Here is a 17953-nt window from a genome sequence, read left to right on the forward strand (position 1 = left end):
AGGCATGTAAGGAGATACCAATAGGTATTCATACCTCATCTACATTTACATTTCTTTTCTAGAACATCCTTTGCCATATTAAATAGAACTGTTTAGTTCTGTACTATTTCCCCTCTGACTATTAAGTGGTTAGAACTTTGTGCATGAGGACCATTTTCTTGAATAACACTCTTTTGTGAACATCAGTGAAAATAAACATTAAACTTATTTAAATTCCTACTTATATTTTTATTAATTTTAATATTTTCACCTATTAAGGCTTTATAACCTAAATACTCAACTAACACACACTAAATAGGATTCAGCTTCTAAAAACACTTAATTTCTAAGATCACCCATTCTTTTCTAGTACAATCCCTAAAATCATTAATTCTTACGAATTTGTCAATTCACTAACGCCTTTCTTGATTTAAGTGCTATATTGAGTGTGCCCTTAACCTACTTCAAATACAAACACATAAATTTCAGTTTGAATTAAACGATCATCCCAGTAAGTATGGTGGGTTACACCTTCATAGGAATTCAGGCACAAAAATACACTGGTAAAGATTACGGTGATTTATCAATCACCGATTTAAGCATTCCAACCTACTGATTTGCTGACAGCTACTTCACAACATAACTGTTCTGGCTTCAGCTAGCTTAGCTCAAAGTAAACAATTTAACAAAAAAACTTCAAAGAAAGAAAATCTTTAGTGATATAAGAAGCTGTATACAGTATGTGGGTTTAGTAATTGTAATGCAATTTCTAGTAAGCAATCTGTTAAGCAAAAAACCCACCATAACTGCTATAAACTGTTACTCTTGATTATGATCTCATCAGGGAGAATAGTGATTGAATGGGATCTTCCACCCTTAGAGGTGGTCTTTCCAAGCTATGTTAAAAGCATGATGACAAATGAATGGGTGAAATTTTCACTAATACGTAGCAATATACTCTCTTTGAGGCTGAAGAAAGACTTATAGAATCAAGTGTTGTATTTACAAGAAAATCACTTTAAGAACTGCTATTTCTAAACTTTAAGCCCTTCTCATTTTCCCTCTAACTTCTCAATTAACTATGGTAAACCAAGTCTGAATACCTTACTGCTTCTTTGAAAATAAAATCTCTCTATAAACAATAAGGATTTTTCCAGTCAAATAGATCCACAATACATTTTTAGTCATAATTTAAACACTTTCTAAATCTTTAAATCATTTTGTTATCAATGGAATTAGGCCAATTAGCCTGCAACTATTTAATTTGTTGTCAGACTTACGGTCAAGCGATGGACTGTCAACAAGACAGGATGCTGTGTTACTGCTTCAAAGGTTGATAAAGCAGTCTTAATCAATTCTTCTGATGCAGCTTGCCCTATTAGTAAAAATCATTGTATTTCTTTATAAAATGCAATAATTATAATGCCTGCCTATAAAAGTACAGCAATATCATAAGTTACCTTACCTATTGCTCCATCCAAGTTTGTTTCTCCTGCATCTATTGATCTGATAAAATTCTACAGAAGAGGAGGCATTTATGTTAAAACATTTTAGAAAGAAAAATTAAGAAGCATAGTCACTAAATAATTACAACATGAAATTCTTTAAGGGCCTGTGTAAATACAAAATGTTAATGCACCTACATTGTGAAACACTGTCATAAAAATTAAGATATGAAAGATTGAAAGCATTCATGATTTAGCTGTTATAATTTTGCGAGTCTGTAATGCTGCTGGACATTTAAACATAGAGTACACTAAAGACTATTACTTTAACTAATGTCAGAAATGATAACCTTTCCAGCTAAATAGACAGTAATTAAATGTCTTTATTGTTTACAGAAAACTAAGAATACTTTGAACTACCTTGGACATGGCTGTGTTAAAATAACTCACTAAAAAGACCCAAGTCCCTCCAGAGCATGCAATTTTCTGTTACTTGTACCATCTTTTTGATCTCCTTGCACATTACACACATTATGGATACAGTTACACACAGGAAAACATACAAAAATATATAACCTTCTAATAAAAATCACCTAAATTAGTCATCATTTTGAGGAATAGGGACAATGAAATATTAATAATCTGGGTTAAGTAAGTATTGTACAATTAGATGCATTATTATTTTGCTTTTTAATCTCGATTTCACTCTTTTGCTTTCACTTGTCTGCATAGCTATTTATTTCATAGGGGATGCAAAAGACGTTATTAACATTTGCTAAAGAAGGAAAAATTCCCAGCAGAATGTATAGTACGCTCTTTTTTACTAATGCAGTATTTAATACACAGAGAGTTTACCATGGATAAACATCTTTCTCATTTTCAATTTGCACACATATCTATTTATTTATATGAAGTAAAACATTAAGAGAATTATGTTTGTTTTATATTTCACTATCAATTACAGTTTTGTCGTTATATAGTAAATTGGCAGAAGCGTCTACATGGGTTATCTTTTTCTCAGTATGTAAGAAATATCTGAAGGATTCTGTTCTAATTAAAAATACCATAAGAAACTAATTATATATTTCATAATTTAAATGCATCATAATAAACAACTTTTCTATAAAAAAACACAGTTATTTTATCTTCCTGATCATTTGAAGCAAATTACTAGTTATTACCCAAAAGGAGATTAAATTATTTTCTTTGCTCATTTAAGACAGTTTCACACCTAACCATAGTCTCAAGACCAATTTGGAAAAATCAATATAACTGGAACAAAAATTGTTCTGGCTCCTAATAAAATTAAGGAAACAAGCATATTAGAAACACAAGAAGATGTATTCGTACAAAAAAACAACTGTCTGGGATTTTTTAAGCAATGGAGAGGAGTGGTGTGTGTATTCTGCTACAGGTAAGCCTGTGCCCTATGCACCCCACTAGGAGCCTACTATTAGCTGTGCCTTTGGGGCAAAGCATGTCCTCCATGTATTTCTATTCACAGCTGAAAACATGAAAGGAATGTCCTGACTCCCTCGCAATTTCTTTGCACAACACTACTGAAAATTACAGTGATGATGGAAATAACTTCAAAGCAACAAGAAAAAAAAATTCTCAATGAACAGCAGTTACAGGGAAATAACTACTCTTTTCCTTCCAGATACCAAACACACCTTTGCTCTCCTCATCATTTCTTATTGTTAATAATAAGACTTTTGAATAAATCAGAAAAAAAAAGAAAAAAAAAACCTGAAAGACTGAGTTGCTAAAGTTTTAGAGGCCTCAATCATAGCACAGTACTTTGAAAAAGTACAAGCTGATGATCGAATGTCCCTTTAGAGATGTCAGTGGGAATCTTGCTAAACACAAAATTCTAGGAGTAGACTGTTGCCTGGTAGAATGGATAGTTACTCTTCCAGAAGTAATTACATTAGTCATATCATAAAACAGTTACAGAAAATAGATTCAAATTTGACATTAATTTTTCAGATATACTACTTCCCCTCCTTTTTTTATGTTAAACTGAAACAGTATATGTAAGTTCCTGAATTGCCTGTTTTGACAGAGACAGAAGGACAAGATGCAGGAAATATTCAGTACAGTAATCTCTTCCTCCTTGATCTGAGAGGAAATCTGTGCTAGTATAACTAGCCTGACTTCCTCAGTCAGTAGTTCAAGCAAGCTGGAGTAACATCAAAAGAAAACTTACATTGTACCTGGTCTGCTGTACCTATATTGTTGACAGAAGAATTTCACCTTCTAGAAGGTTTATCCAAAACCATTAATAAATCTACTGCCTAGTTACAAACGCTTCAAAGAGATGAAAGACTTTGTAATTCAACATCTACAGTTCTAAAATTTTTTTCTTCATTCTAATGCTAATTTTTATACAAATATTTTAGTAGAGCTAAATTGAACACACATTTTCTTGGAATCAAGAGTGAAAGGAGAAAAAGAAGGGAATCTGAACAGTAAACTTCAGTCTAGCTGTTTGTGGTGAAGCATTTCTTCATGCCATTGTGGAAGCAAATACCTAGTTGTCATTTATGAACCCATGTACTTGAAAAGTATTTGCTTAGCTCTGATATGCAACTTTGGAATACACTTTTTTCTCATTTAGCAGAAAAAACTGTTTTCACATGAAGAAATTACATTACAACAGTACTACTTCACTTTTGCTATACTACCGTATGGCACAGTTAAAAAGTTCGTTTTCTATTGCTAATGTCATAAATAGGTTGTAGATGTTAACATGAGACAAATACAGTGTAAAAGTACCAGCAAGAAGAAAAACGTGACAAAAAGAAAGAATACCTTAAATATAAATTAGATTATAATTTAACTACCATTTCCACTCATAAAATAGTAGTGTAAAATTCTAGAAAGAATATTCTGTGTAATTTAGAGTAAACTTTTCTACTGTAGAATAAAAGCACACAGAAAACTCTCAGTTTATCAGAGGTGCAGAGTTTCTCTATACTTGAATACAGGATAGCATATTTTCCCTTTGACCCAACAGACTACTACAGAAAATATTTTGTGATAATATATACGGTTTTGAAGATAATCAAAGCTTAGATTTTATATTAATAATAAATGTATCTCTCCGATTTATAAATATAATGTAGTTTTCTTACATTAAAATAATTTGTAAAATTTTATGCATATGTATATTTTGCAAATAAGACTTAACGTAGATGGTTATACTCACAAGCAAGGTCCCATAGTTGAAAAGAAACTCCTCTGTGACTATCTGGGGACGAAATACCTATTTGAATTTAGCAAAGTTGAGAATATTACATTAAATGCATATCTTATGACCAGAAAAAGTAAAACATGTATTTCACCACCATGTTAAAAAAGAGGACAAAATAGGTATTTGCTTCTATTATTAGAGATGTCTTACACTGTACAAAAATAAGGCTTACATCTTTAATGCAGTTACATAGCTAGAATACTCATCAACATATCTACACACTAATAAAAGTTCTATTTTATACATTCTGATCATGCTCAGCAGAAATTAGATTTTGGGAAACTGCAAGAGTTTGTCCTTTGTTTAACAATTCTGGGGGAAAAAAAAAATAAAATCTACCTGGGATGTCACAAGATGAAGCACTACAGGCATCATAGGAAGGCACATCTTCAGCTGTTTGGCCTGAACCGTTGATGGGTGTTTACGTCCAGAGACATTAGTTAAGGCAGTGAGGATGTCATCTACAGAAAACAACATTTCAGACTGATCTAACTTAATTGCTTTACTAAAAAACAACAAATAACATATAAAACATCCCTCTTCCAGTATCCTCTGTTCAAGCCCGTCTTCTCCCTCCTGCCAAAAGTAGTGTTCATGTGACTACATGATAAATCAGGCTGATCCAACACTTTTCTAGCTCTGTGTTCAGCCAGGCCGATTTCCTGCTCTGGCTACAGGGACAGGTGCACAAATGTGACCTCTGGCAAAATGGTGAGGATAGAAATATAAGGTAGCTGTGGAAGCAAAGATGAAATTACCCCTCTAGGCAGGTTGGACTTATGCTGGCTTTAGGTGGCTACATATGCACGGAATTATACTCTTGAAATTCTGTGGATGCAATTCTATTTCTAGTGAAATAAAAAGCAAAATTTTTCTGACTTCCAGCTGACCAAGAGCTGAATTCACCATGATTAGTGAATGACAATGCTCAAGCAATATGTTTTTCCTGCAGCATAGTACCATTGGAAGAAAGAAACAAACATCCTCCTCCACCCCCTTCCAAAAGATCCCTCCACTAGCCATGTACATGTTCTCATACACAAGTTTAACAATGGCGCATGTGACCTAAAGCAACAGGAATTCTCACGTTTTCATAAAAGAGGTAACAGCAGGTCAATGAGAGAACTTAGTTGTCTCCATAACAAGCCTCTAGACACAATAATGAGGGACGAAAATCTCAATTGCCATAGTGAAGATTATACTTCAAACTTCAGGAGAGACATACAAAAATCAAGGAACATTGTGCTAAATTTGTGTTACATTAACTATTATCTCAGAAAAGCAAGACCTCTACTGTATGGGATAAAGAATGGAAGCAGCAGGAAAAAAATCATGACTCATATGCAAAGAAGGAAAATTCTGTCCCTCTAGCCTAAAAATATTAAAAGTCAAATCCTGCCTTGAAAGAATACTTACTATATATTTTCCTTAATAAGAGAACTGCACAAAACTATAAAAGGGAAAACACATAGACATTAAACAAATAAAGGACAGGATTTGATGTTTTATACGATTTTCATGACAGAGAAGGCCCTTCCTTTCAGAGTAAGTCACAGAGTTTATTCATGTTGAGTAATACCAATGCTTTTCTTCTGCTCCCATGGAGTTCAGTTTTCAACACAAGCAGAAATGACAGAGCCTGGAACTTAAGTATGTTGTAAAAATACCTAGTCTTAAAGATTTGACTTGTTCTATAACACATTGCTCAAGAAAAATAGTGTCGCATAAAACTCTCCAAAAACTCTCCAAATACATAAACCAAAATATTGATTTTTCTTCAACACATTTTTGTTTTGAATTACTCACAATACTGTAATTCAACAAGACCTCTCTGTGGTTAGCAACAAATAATTTACTGAACAACCTACTCTCTTTCTGTTTTAAGGCCTATATAATTTGCCAATTTTGCAGTTGATAAATAGATAGATATGGTTACTTTAATTTTTATGATGATCTAAGTAATATATCATAGAATCATAGAATGGTTTAGGTTGGAAAGTACCTTGAAGATCATCGAGTTCCAACCCCTCTGCCATAGACAGGGACACCTCCCACTAGACCAGACTGCCCAGATCTACTTTATAGAAATAGGTTAAATATTATAAAAGCAGAAATAAAATTACTTTCTTACCTACAACAACTGAAAACTTTGAAAGTTATCCACAAGATTAACAATTTATTTAATTTGTTTGAATATATCTTTAAGGCCAATTTCTACAGCTTTGGTTTATAGCTACATCTGGTGGAAGAAGATGGGATCAGTAAGGAGCTTACATAAATGCATATTAAAAAACCCAGCTAGGATTAATTATAAATCAACAGTTAAACTGCTTTTAACTGTTCCAGTTTGCAAATCTGGTTATTTTTCTTAGGAGCCCATAGCTTTTACCTCCTCAAGCAGAACATGTTCCTTTGTCATACTCACAGCAATAAAAAGAAAAAGCCTTCTGAGAAATGTGGACAAATACAGACAAACAGCTTAATCTTAATAAAAACAATCAACACACAAGTCTAGCTTGGAAAGGAAAACAAAGTGTAAAAATTATGTTTGATATATCAGGTGTCAACAATGCATTGGAATTGTACATCAGTAGTAATAAAACACAGGAAAATACATGTTAGAGCAATGGATGTATTATGTATTATAAAGATAGTAACTATATATTTGACGTATAATACTTTCAGGTTCTGAGGAAATATCAGGGCCTACTGTATTAGTTGCACACAGTACATACAGACAGTAGGAGGTGAATTTCTGCCTCAAACATTTATAGTTTGAGACTTCCAAATCCTAAAATATAGCCAATATGCGAACCTGATATTTATTGCAGCAAGACAAAAATTTGCATTGTCATAGGAAGTAAAGTTTCTTTTAAAATAGCAGCATGGCATTTAGGTCTACCAACCTTTGCAGTGCTATCATTTCATATTCAATATTCTAGCAATAATGTACAGAAGATGAAAAATAAATCAGGTATTATCTCATCAGAAAATAATTGTATGAAAAAGATGTTTCATCATTTAGTGACAAAGCACACACAATCGGGGTTGGGTTTGCAACCTTTCTTTTCTTGAATACTCACAGCTTTTCCTTCCTTGTCTTCTTATTTAGCTTTCTTACTCTATTCTGTGGGAGATCTCACCCACCAAAAGTTTTAATAAGAATTTTAATGATGATTCAGACTGGCCACACCAATCTCACTCTTTCGCCTCCCTTCCTCCTTGTCTCCTTCCTCCCTTCTCCCTCTTTCCTTGTCTCCATCCTTCCCTCCCCTTCTCCTTCTCCATCCTTTCTTCCCTTCCACCCTTCCCTCCACTCCGTTCCTTCCCTTCTCCTCCCCCCTCTTTCCTTCCTTTTCTTCCTACCCTCCTCTCTTCCCTTCCTTTCTCCCCACTCCTCCCACTTCCCTTCCTCCTTCTTCCCTTTCCTCTCTAACGCCCTTCCTTTGCTTCTTTCCTTTCTTCCTTCACTCGCTCCGAATTAATTTTTTTCAAACAAAGCCCTCATCTTTCATCATAAAACATACAGCACAGCTTTTTTGAGGAAAGACAATCTCACCACTTGTACTCATCTAGGGTAATTTCTGTGACATTTGTTTTACTCAATATTAACTCTATGTTCAAATCTCACCAAGAGATCCTCCTTAATTTTTCAAGATTTTATCTATTACTTTTGCTCAAATGGCCAAAATTCTCATCCTGATTCATCACCTCCTCTTAACTGACTCCCCAGACTTTCAAACTAATTTCTTTCTACTCCAGTTTCTTCTCTGGTTGCCCAGTGAGTCCAAATTATACCCTGCAATTTGCAGGTTTTGTCCTATTTGCACACATGCCTTTCACTGGTCCTTCTGCAAGTCCCGTCTTCCCCAGTACCTCATCCCATTATGGCAAGTTTGAGCATATTCAGTGATGACAGGACTTCATCTGCTGTACCCAAGCAAATTTCTGTTTGAAAATATACGAAGAGCACAAAGTTCAAAGTAGCTTTTTGTCATTCCAAAGGCTCAAGTATTAGTGAAATTTGAGCAGATCTTTACAAAATTGTCCAAATGCACATTCTTGGCACAAAAGCTACTTTGCTTTATTTCTAAGTATAAGGGATGAGCTGAAGTAGCACTGATATTCTCTCAGAGAAAATCTTTCTGTCTTTTCTTATGCATGATCAAACCAGTTTCAGACATCTAGAACAACTCAAGTACCTAGGCTGAAATTTTCCAGAAAATTTGCCTGAAGCAAGTACTCAACATATAAGTTTCAGTGTGAGCGATTAACACAGAATCACAGATATGCCCTGTTACAGTCTCCTAGCTCTGTGCTTTATGAGGCAAATTTGTTCTTAGGTTTTTCAATGTTTGGAACATCATTAGGACATTGATAAAACTTCTTGTACGCTTGGGCCTCATTCCTGACTGAGTTGAGGTGGCTTACTGTTCAACAAATACAAAACATTCCCATAGGAAATCATGCATTCCAATACAAAATATCTGATGGTGACATAACTAAAAAACTTCATGAAGCTGATATCATGCAAACTTTACTTAATAAGACAATACAGCCTTTCCACTTATATATGTAAGGAGAGACTTGTTTCTCGAGAGAGTAAGCAAAGGTAAGATTTATTCAGCTAACCAACTGAATTTACCGAGAATTCCTGGCAGCTCCCGCACAATGTGATAGATGAGAAGATCCAGGCATTTTGACAGGTATTCACTGCCGCCTTGCTGCTCTTTTCCTGGCGTGGTCTTTCTGCTGTCTCTTTCAATATACATCACGAGTCTGTATTTAAGCGAGTGCAAAACATTACCTCTCATAACAAAAAAATGGCACTATATCTCAAAAATACTACTGAACCAGACATTTCTAGTATCTGTGGTTACAATCAAGACAACACTTTGGCTCTGTAATTTTGTCGAAATTTTAGAATTTCCTTTTAAATAAATCACTTTTTAAAAATAACACAAATGACTATGAAAAGGAACAAGAAGAAAGAAACCCTTAAGCTACTGTAAGTAAGTACAATTCTGCTAGTTTAAATGAACATATGATGCTAACGTAAGGAGTGAATCCCTCTGCAGACTTAGAGACTAATTTTAAAATCCACTTCATTTTGAAACATATGACCGATATGTGCAATATGAGCAAAAGACTAAAGACATTCATTTGCAACATATAAGAAGTCTAAAAGCAAGAATAATTTAAGGCAATGTAGCAAGAGATGAATCTTTCAGTCAAGAAATATCATAATATAGCCTATCAAAATGTTAGCACTAGTTAGAATGGCTATATTGCAAGAGATAAAAATCCAAACTAGCCTTACATCTTTTCTCTAGAAATTTGATGTTCAACATTTCTAAAGACAAACTCAATGCTTACATTCTAACTGATAAGTGCTGTGTAGTTATGCTGTTCTGCAGAATGACATTTCTCATAGTAAACTATGGTAACAGATTTATTACCCATTGGCTAACTTACGAGAGATTGCTTTAATAATACACCTGTAACACAATGCTTCAGGCAGTATTTTTAAATGCTTATTTGAATAGACAGAAGGGCCAGACTTCCCTTTAGGGGGATAATATTGACATCTTTGTTTCGCATTCGAACTCCCTGGGGATCCTGTGCAAAGAACCATCAGTCACTAGTGAGTGAAATCCATGCTCTGGATTTTAAGAATGTACTTCAGTGTTATTTTGTTGGGGTTTTTTAATACCCTTCTTATAATCAATACTCTTACAGAAGTATGAAAATACCTTATTTGAACTGCCTCAAGTGTACACAACAAAGCTGCAGAACTCGCAAACACAAAATTTTATCCTAGGAGGTGTGTATTTCCATCAAAAAGCCAACTTACTCAATGAAATAAAAACTACCCAAGAATGCATTTTGCAGGATTAGGCCTCTAAACAATGCATGATCGTTATGGAAAACTACAACTCACCTTACCCTTCCTGAACTGTGCTACAGAGACATAGATAGCAATAAATAAAAGATCGCTCAGTAACTACATTTCACATCTGCAATATCCCAGATACAACACATTCGGCTGCACTTCCCAGAGACTATGGAAACATCTTTTATTTTTCTTGCAAACTCCGGAAATTGTGTTACATTACAAGGAATTTTCATTTGTCTGGTAGAACAGAACTACTTAAAAATCTGACGTTACACTTCAAATATAGTTTTCCTTAAAAAAGCTTTAGGGTTTTTTTAATATAAAACACTGAATGTTTTAAATAAAAATGGTATAAAGTCCTCTAGCCTTTCCAGACAATCAAGTAATTTTTATTCAAAAACTGTTTAACTTTGAACAAAAACATGACAAAAGAGTTTGTATGGATTTTTTTCTTTAAGAAAACACTTCCACGATTTAACAACCATCTTATTCTATATGGAAATATGTTTAGGCCTTTTAAAGTTTTACTTAAAATAGGCTGAATAGACTTCAATATGAGTGGCTTTACTGCTGGGAGTGATGGGGGTTCATTTTTTAAAAGCGTGTTCTATTAGTTAATCACGTTTGAGAAGCATACAGTGTATGTTCATTTATTCTGAAAGGAAGGATACAAAGTTTATGTAAACTCCTGAGTTCTCTCTTTTTGTGTTGTCCTTTCCACCATAAAATTGTCTTTCACATAAAGATTTTCTAAAAATATGCACAACTATTTTTTCCTGATAGTACTGTTCAACTAAATGTTGTCTTGAGAAAATTGTACAAATCCATATATAGGCAGGAAAGCATTAGTATCTCTATTTTCCTTCGACAAATTCCTCAGTCATACGTAGAACAATTCATCAGTTACTTTTATTCCCTGGAGAATCTGCTTTCTGTCTAATGGGCAAAAGTAGGCATATGGAAATACATTTATTCAATTCATATTATGCACACGTTTGTCTTGCACTCAACAATACATGAAAAAAATACGTAGGTGTTACCATAAATAATTTAAATATGATGAGAAATACACCACTGTTTATGAAGCCAGGTTTGATTTTTAAAAAAATTCTTCAATTATCTGTATTGAATAATATGGCCATCAGTGAGCTTCTACACACACACACAAAAACAAAAAAAAAACCACACCAAAAAACCAAACCCCAAAATAAAAACCAAAACAACGCAAGTTTTCTGAGAAAAGATGTGAAGAGCAGAGCAAAGAGGGCAAAGAGGGGAGAACTGCAAAAAGTTAACAGTCCTGAGAAACAGGAATGGGAATGAGGGCTACTACTTAAAAATAATAAGAACTGTTCACTTATAAAGATGACCAACATGAAAAAAGAGATGATTTAGTCAAAATTAAGAAGATTCAGCAAAGATGCAGTAAGACATGCTCTTCAAATATACACAAGTTACTGTAAAAGGAAAGAGACTACATTGTTTTCTGTGCTTAACCTGTCGAATTGGAAGTTCAATGAGGAAACAACAAGAATTTTTGAGTGTTAGGAATAGCTATCAATTAGAACAGCTGTCAAAAAGAGGTCATGGAATACCCATCAATCCACCAATCGTTAAAAAGTATTTCTCAAGCATAACAGACCTTGACCTGGATCAGAAGGGTAGACTGCAATCTTTCAAGCTCTCTTTAAGAACTGTTTTCTAAAATTCATTCATTCCCTTCTATCAGTGACATTTACCCTCAACAACCTTAAAATCAGCTTTAGATATCAATAAGGTTCAGCTACAACTTTACCAGCATCTTAACAGGGGGAAAAATGCACATGGCGGCCACATGACTGAACCTAAAAGCAGGAGGTCTCTCACTAGCGTTCTTCTCCCTACTTCTCCCTTCAGTTCACTAAGCTCACAGAGAATGACAAACCCCCAAGAACCTTTAGGAAACCTCTGCTCACAGAAAAGGATGAAGATTTTTAAAGGATGTTTAATATAGATCTATTGTTTATTTTACAGAGATACACTGGATGGCAGATCATGCTATTAAGCAGGGTCAATCCCTATTTCTCCCCTTCTACGCGTTTTTGGGGGATTTATTTTTTTTTTCAGTTTGATACCAGCTTACTGGGATTTTTTCCTGAAATCACTGACTTGTGTAATTGTTTCCTCCTGCTTTCCATGTCCCTGTTTTCCCATTTGACTGACCACCAAACTTTTCCATTCTTTTTCTCAGTATTTTTCTAAGCCAATCTCAGACACATACAGGCAACAGGCTATGCTAGATGTGAGACTGTAATAGGTCTCCAGGTAAAGCTTTTCCTTTGAGAGCATATACAAGATCTGAAATTTTTAAAAATATCGGAGGTGGGGACAGATAACAGAGAAAGATTTTGCTCAAAAGTTATGCTGTTGTGCACAGTTGGGCTTTTGCAGACTGCGAAACTCTGTCAGGAATGTCAACCTATCTTTCCACAAGTGTCCATCTTTGGAGACAGCAGAAAAAGAGGTTTAAATAAATTCTTTAGGGAGGAAGTTCAATCTCCAAGGCAGCTGCTATTCACCTAGGAGATTCTCTGAAATCATTTAGATCCAGAAAGAACAATTCAGTGAAACTAATCAGAAATTATTACTAGTTCAGAAAAAGGTGAAATTATAAGTCTCAATAAAACTTCAGGTTGCATCCCTCCCCTCATTAACAGGTAGCCTGTCTTTGCAAATCATGGAGAAAGCAAGGAGGCTAGAAAATTCAGGGTGATTAGCAAAAGAAATGAATTTGTGTATTGTAAGCAAACAAGTGCTGTTTCAGACTAAAATGCCTCATATGTTCTCTACCTGTATCACATGGAATAACAAAAGAGACAGGTTAACAGGACAGCCATGAGACAGGTAGAAAAAAAAGTAACAGGTCAATTGTATCAATGTTGTGTGAGAAAAAATTCACTTCAAAATTACATTTGATATTACATACAAATGCTTTTCATCCACAGATCTTGAAATCTCAAAGTACTTTGTAAAGTCCTAGTAGAATTTCCTTGATGACATCCGTAGTCAAGCTCCTGAATTACACACTCCCACCATAAATAATTTAATAATACACTATGACAGATTAACAGAATTTGTTTGGGTTTTTAAAAACAAACAAAAAACCCCCACCCAAAACAACAACAACAACAAAAAAATCTCCGCCAAAGGTATGTATAATTTTTATTACTAAATGAAACAAAAGTCTTTTTCAATGCTAAACTGAAAAATTGCCTTATATTGATTATCTTTATTATAAACAGATTTTATAATCTACAGAAATATAAATCCTGTTACAAGCATTAGCTGCAACTGCTAAAGATAAACCAGTAGGTAGAAATTATGCACATTTTACTACATATTCTTTATATTTCTCAAGTCAAACACCTTCATAAAGTGAATTTGAGTACATCAAACTTTTTCAATAGTTATCCAACTGATTACTGCTTACTGTACTAGCAATTTTTAATTTGAGTCTTATTTTGAAGTAACTTTTCTGTCCTAGAACTGGAGAGATTTAACTAAAACACTCCAATAGGAATTCAACAGCATAAGTCAAAGAATATCCGTTATCTCTACTGGGCTTAATAAAATTCCTCCAGATTTCAGGATATGAAAGTAGCTGTCTCCACATATCATTTCTCCTCCCTCATCCTACTGTAGTGATCTTACTTTCTAGATGTAAGAGAAAGGTTTTGGTCTACATGATCTATCCTAAGAGATAGTGTTCACTGAAGATCAATTATGAAGGAAACATAACAAATTAAGAAAAACAGTTTATCAACTCAATAAAGCTGCTACAAGGCTTGCCCATTATTTTACCTAATGTGTTATACTATGTATTGGTCCCTAATCATACTCTTCAGAAAGGATGCTCATTGGAAAGCATCAAAGTTCTCTTCCTTCACATAATATCTTAGGTATAAATAAACAAATAGTAACTGTCTGTACGGGAGTTCTGTCAGACATTTCTCCAAACACACAGCTCAGTCCTATGTGCTATAACAAGTATATGAATAGCAGCAGTCATTAAAAATGTAATGATTCAAAAAGTCACTTACAAATGATTAGAGACATTTTACACTAACCAGAACACATCACCTGATAAAACATTTCTGCAAGTATAAAAAGACACACATGAAAAGGAAACTTGGATTCAGTACTTATTCTCTATGATCTACAAAAATTGAGATATCTACAGATTTGTACATGAGTGAAGGGGTATATAATGATAGCACCCCACAAGATGTCCTCTCACAACGGCTTCATATTCTAACTCACCTGCCTCTTCCAATCCAGCCATTTAGCTCCAGTGCGTACATCTTAATTTTTCTCAAACATCAGTATAAGATATAACGTTATATTTGCTGTAAATGTAGTTAGATTCACAGCTACAGCCTCAACCTCTTCAACTTTCAGTTCCACACGTGCTTTATTCCAGAACCATAAAAACTCAATTTACACTACATCTTGCTGTTCTTCATTATGAACAGTAGAAGATATAAATCCAAAATAAAATTTCTTCCATCTTACTTCTCCAATCACCCCCAAAACGTGGTGATAATTTACATTCTAACAGAGCCTAATTTCCTCCTGCCTGATATGGGAATGTTTTTGTGCCATCAGAAGACACAAAAACTTAAGTAACTATTCCACTGTGAGTCAAATATAATTTTAGATCAGTCATTTCTTGCAAAGTATTTTAAAACATAGAAAAAAAGAATAAATTTCATTTAAAAGTCACAGAAATTCAGTGGCCTTTATATTATATATAGGCAAGAAATACTATTTTACCTTGAATGTGCCTATACTGAAAAGATTATGGATTATACCACACCCCTAGATGAGGAAGGTACACGACAAACCTTTTTATTTTGCTTTCCCACCACAGCAACAATTCACTGTTGTAGTATTTGTTTTGCCCTACCCAAAGCAAAATCTGCTCCTTGCTAATGATGACGGGCACCACAAGTTACTTTAAAAGACAGACTCTCCCTGTAAGACAGTGGTTTCCCCTTGTGAGTTTCCCCTTCCCACCACATGATGACCCCAGACAAGAGAGAACACTCTTTTCATGATATTCTCATGAATAAAAGGATCCATATGACACAGAAAATAGATCACTCCTAAATCACTGGCTCAAAAATACCATACATTTTAAAGTATTTCAGGTACAACTTTAAAAATAAACACATCTCTGACTATCTTCCATTATCACCTTACCTTGCTTGACAACTGAGTAGCAACATCTCCCTGTTACTAATTAAAACTTGTAGCAGGACCAGAAAGGCTTTTGCTCGAATAAAAGTTGAAGGACTTTCAAGTAAACGAGTAACCGTAGTCACAAAATCCTTGGTGGAAATAAACATAAATACGTTAATATTATTTAATATTATTTTATGGAAAAAGGTTACTTGCACTGTATTTTAACACTGTATACATTTAAAACTTGCTAATTTTCATGTGCATTCTGTATTAGTACAGTATTTTTCATGTCACTCAAGGGAAAAATAAAATCCATAAAAAGCTACTAAATAAGTTCTGCCCAAGACAGACTGAGTCTGTGCAAAGCTGCTTTGTCCATCTACTCAAGAACAGCAACAAGTAAACACTATCAAATTTACTACATCCAAAATGGTACTAAATGAATTACAAAATATGATAGAACTTATATTTTAAAATGTCATACCTTAAGGACAAATGTAGAATATTTTAATATACATATTTTAAAAGAAGACTGAAGGACTTTCAGAATACATAAATATTTCAGCACAAATACGATTAAATGTTTACCTATTAATTCCCATATATGCAGGAAGATTAAAAACAACCTCTTTGTTTGATACAATCATGTCTACATCAGACCCTAAATTATAAAACAGATGCTCCAAATAGACAGTAAAACTGTTTCTACCTTTTCTGACTGTACTTATTGAAACAAATTTTATTTTGGCTTCACGAAGTGATGAACACCTTTTCATGGAACAACCCAAATCAGAACTTCAAAAGAAAGTAAAAGGATAAACCACACGCATTAAGGAGCCATGACTTTCCTAATCCACTGACCATTTACCATTCCTATGATAAAATCAACGTATAAGATGCTAAGATCCTTGCTAACTCCTTCCTTCCTGTAAATCCAAACGAAAGAATAATTTTAAAAGTTTAACAAGGATACTGAGAAAAAGAATAACCACAAAATATTTCTCTTCAAAAATTTAACAACGGTTAACTGAGTGGATTCTGAAATTACAGCTTTCATCTTTTTTTTTCCCTCTCTCTGTTTTGCCCTCTATACTGAAAGGATTTTCTTCTCTAGTTTCTGGAATGTGGCCTGACATGTGGAAAGATGTGAGATTCATAAGTACTGCCTCAGCTTCCAAGGGAATAAAGCTGAGATTCAGTGGAAAAAAAAGAGCTCTCATATTAAGGATAACAGATTTAGGTATTATGAGTTGTAAAAAGCTTTAGATGAGGATCACTTATGCTCTGTCCAATGATATATTGTAACTCCTGATGAACCAAAGCTGAAAAAGTCGGGGGGGGAACAAAACTAGAAAAACATAGGGCGTATTCTCTACCTCTGAGGAATGAAAATATCTATTCATCTGTACTTTTCTTCTACGAAGACCAATTGGGCTATTTACTTTAAAAAAAACCAAAAACATCTTCAAACATGACCCTTGCTGGCAGCAGCAACTGTATTTTTGGATCAGCTCTTGATCAGAATGCCTTGTTCTGAAAATACAAACCCTACTTCTAATCTCTCTCTCTCAAAAAAAAAAAAACAACTAACCAAAACCCCACAAAAACCCAACCCCTAAACCCACACACAAAACCACAGAATTAAAAACTGAGCCAGAATTTACAAACTGAGTCAATTGGGTCTATCCAAGAATTAGACTGAGCACAAATGACCTCAGTAACAGAAACTGCCTTTGAACATTTGAGCTGGATTCTCAGGGGTGTGACACCACAGAATGAAGAGGGGCATAGTGTATGCCTGCATGTTGCGTGCAAAGTTTAAAATCCTGCTGTGTGACACACTTTTAACATACCAAGTATTATTCAAATTCTGTCTTTTGTGGACAGAATAACTGAAAGGCAACTTCATTGTCATAAAACTGAAAATCAACGCCGAATGTAATTTACTAGAGGTGGTCTTTGCAACATTTAACTGTTCCTCTTTACAGAGGCTGGGAAAACAACAGGAGTGTAAGAGACAGCCAAGAAACCATCAGATTTTACTCTGATACCATTTTAACACTGTTTTCAAAAGCAGTCAGCATAGACAGTAGCTACAGAAGTCCCAGAATAACAAACTGTTATTAAATATTCGAAAACTGTTTTGTTGTATTT

General features: G+C 34.3%; 1 protein-coding gene across 1 annotated transcript in view; it reads right to left on the reverse strand.

The window, feature by feature from the left end:
- The window catches only part of ULK4 (unc-51 like kinase 4), a 254582-nt gene that overhangs the window by 165016 nt on the left and 71613 nt on the right, over positions 1-17953 (reverse strand). Inside the window, 6 exon segments of the mRNA XM_009895025.1 lie at positions 1260-1354; positions 1445-1496; positions 4636-4692; positions 5020-5141; positions 9326-9459; positions 15818-15945. Of these exon segments, the coding sequence (XP_009893327.1) occupies positions 1260-1354; positions 1445-1496; positions 4636-4692; positions 5020-5141; positions 9326-9459; positions 15818-15945 (588 nt within the window).

The sequence above is a fragment of the Charadrius vociferus genome, unplaced genomic scaffold, assembly GCF_000708025.1.
Source record: "Charadrius vociferus isolate BGI_N301 unplaced genomic scaffold, ASM70802v2 scaffold51, whole genome shotgun sequence".
NCBI lineage: Eukaryota > Metazoa > Chordata > Aves > Charadriiformes > Charadriidae > Charadrius > Charadrius vociferus.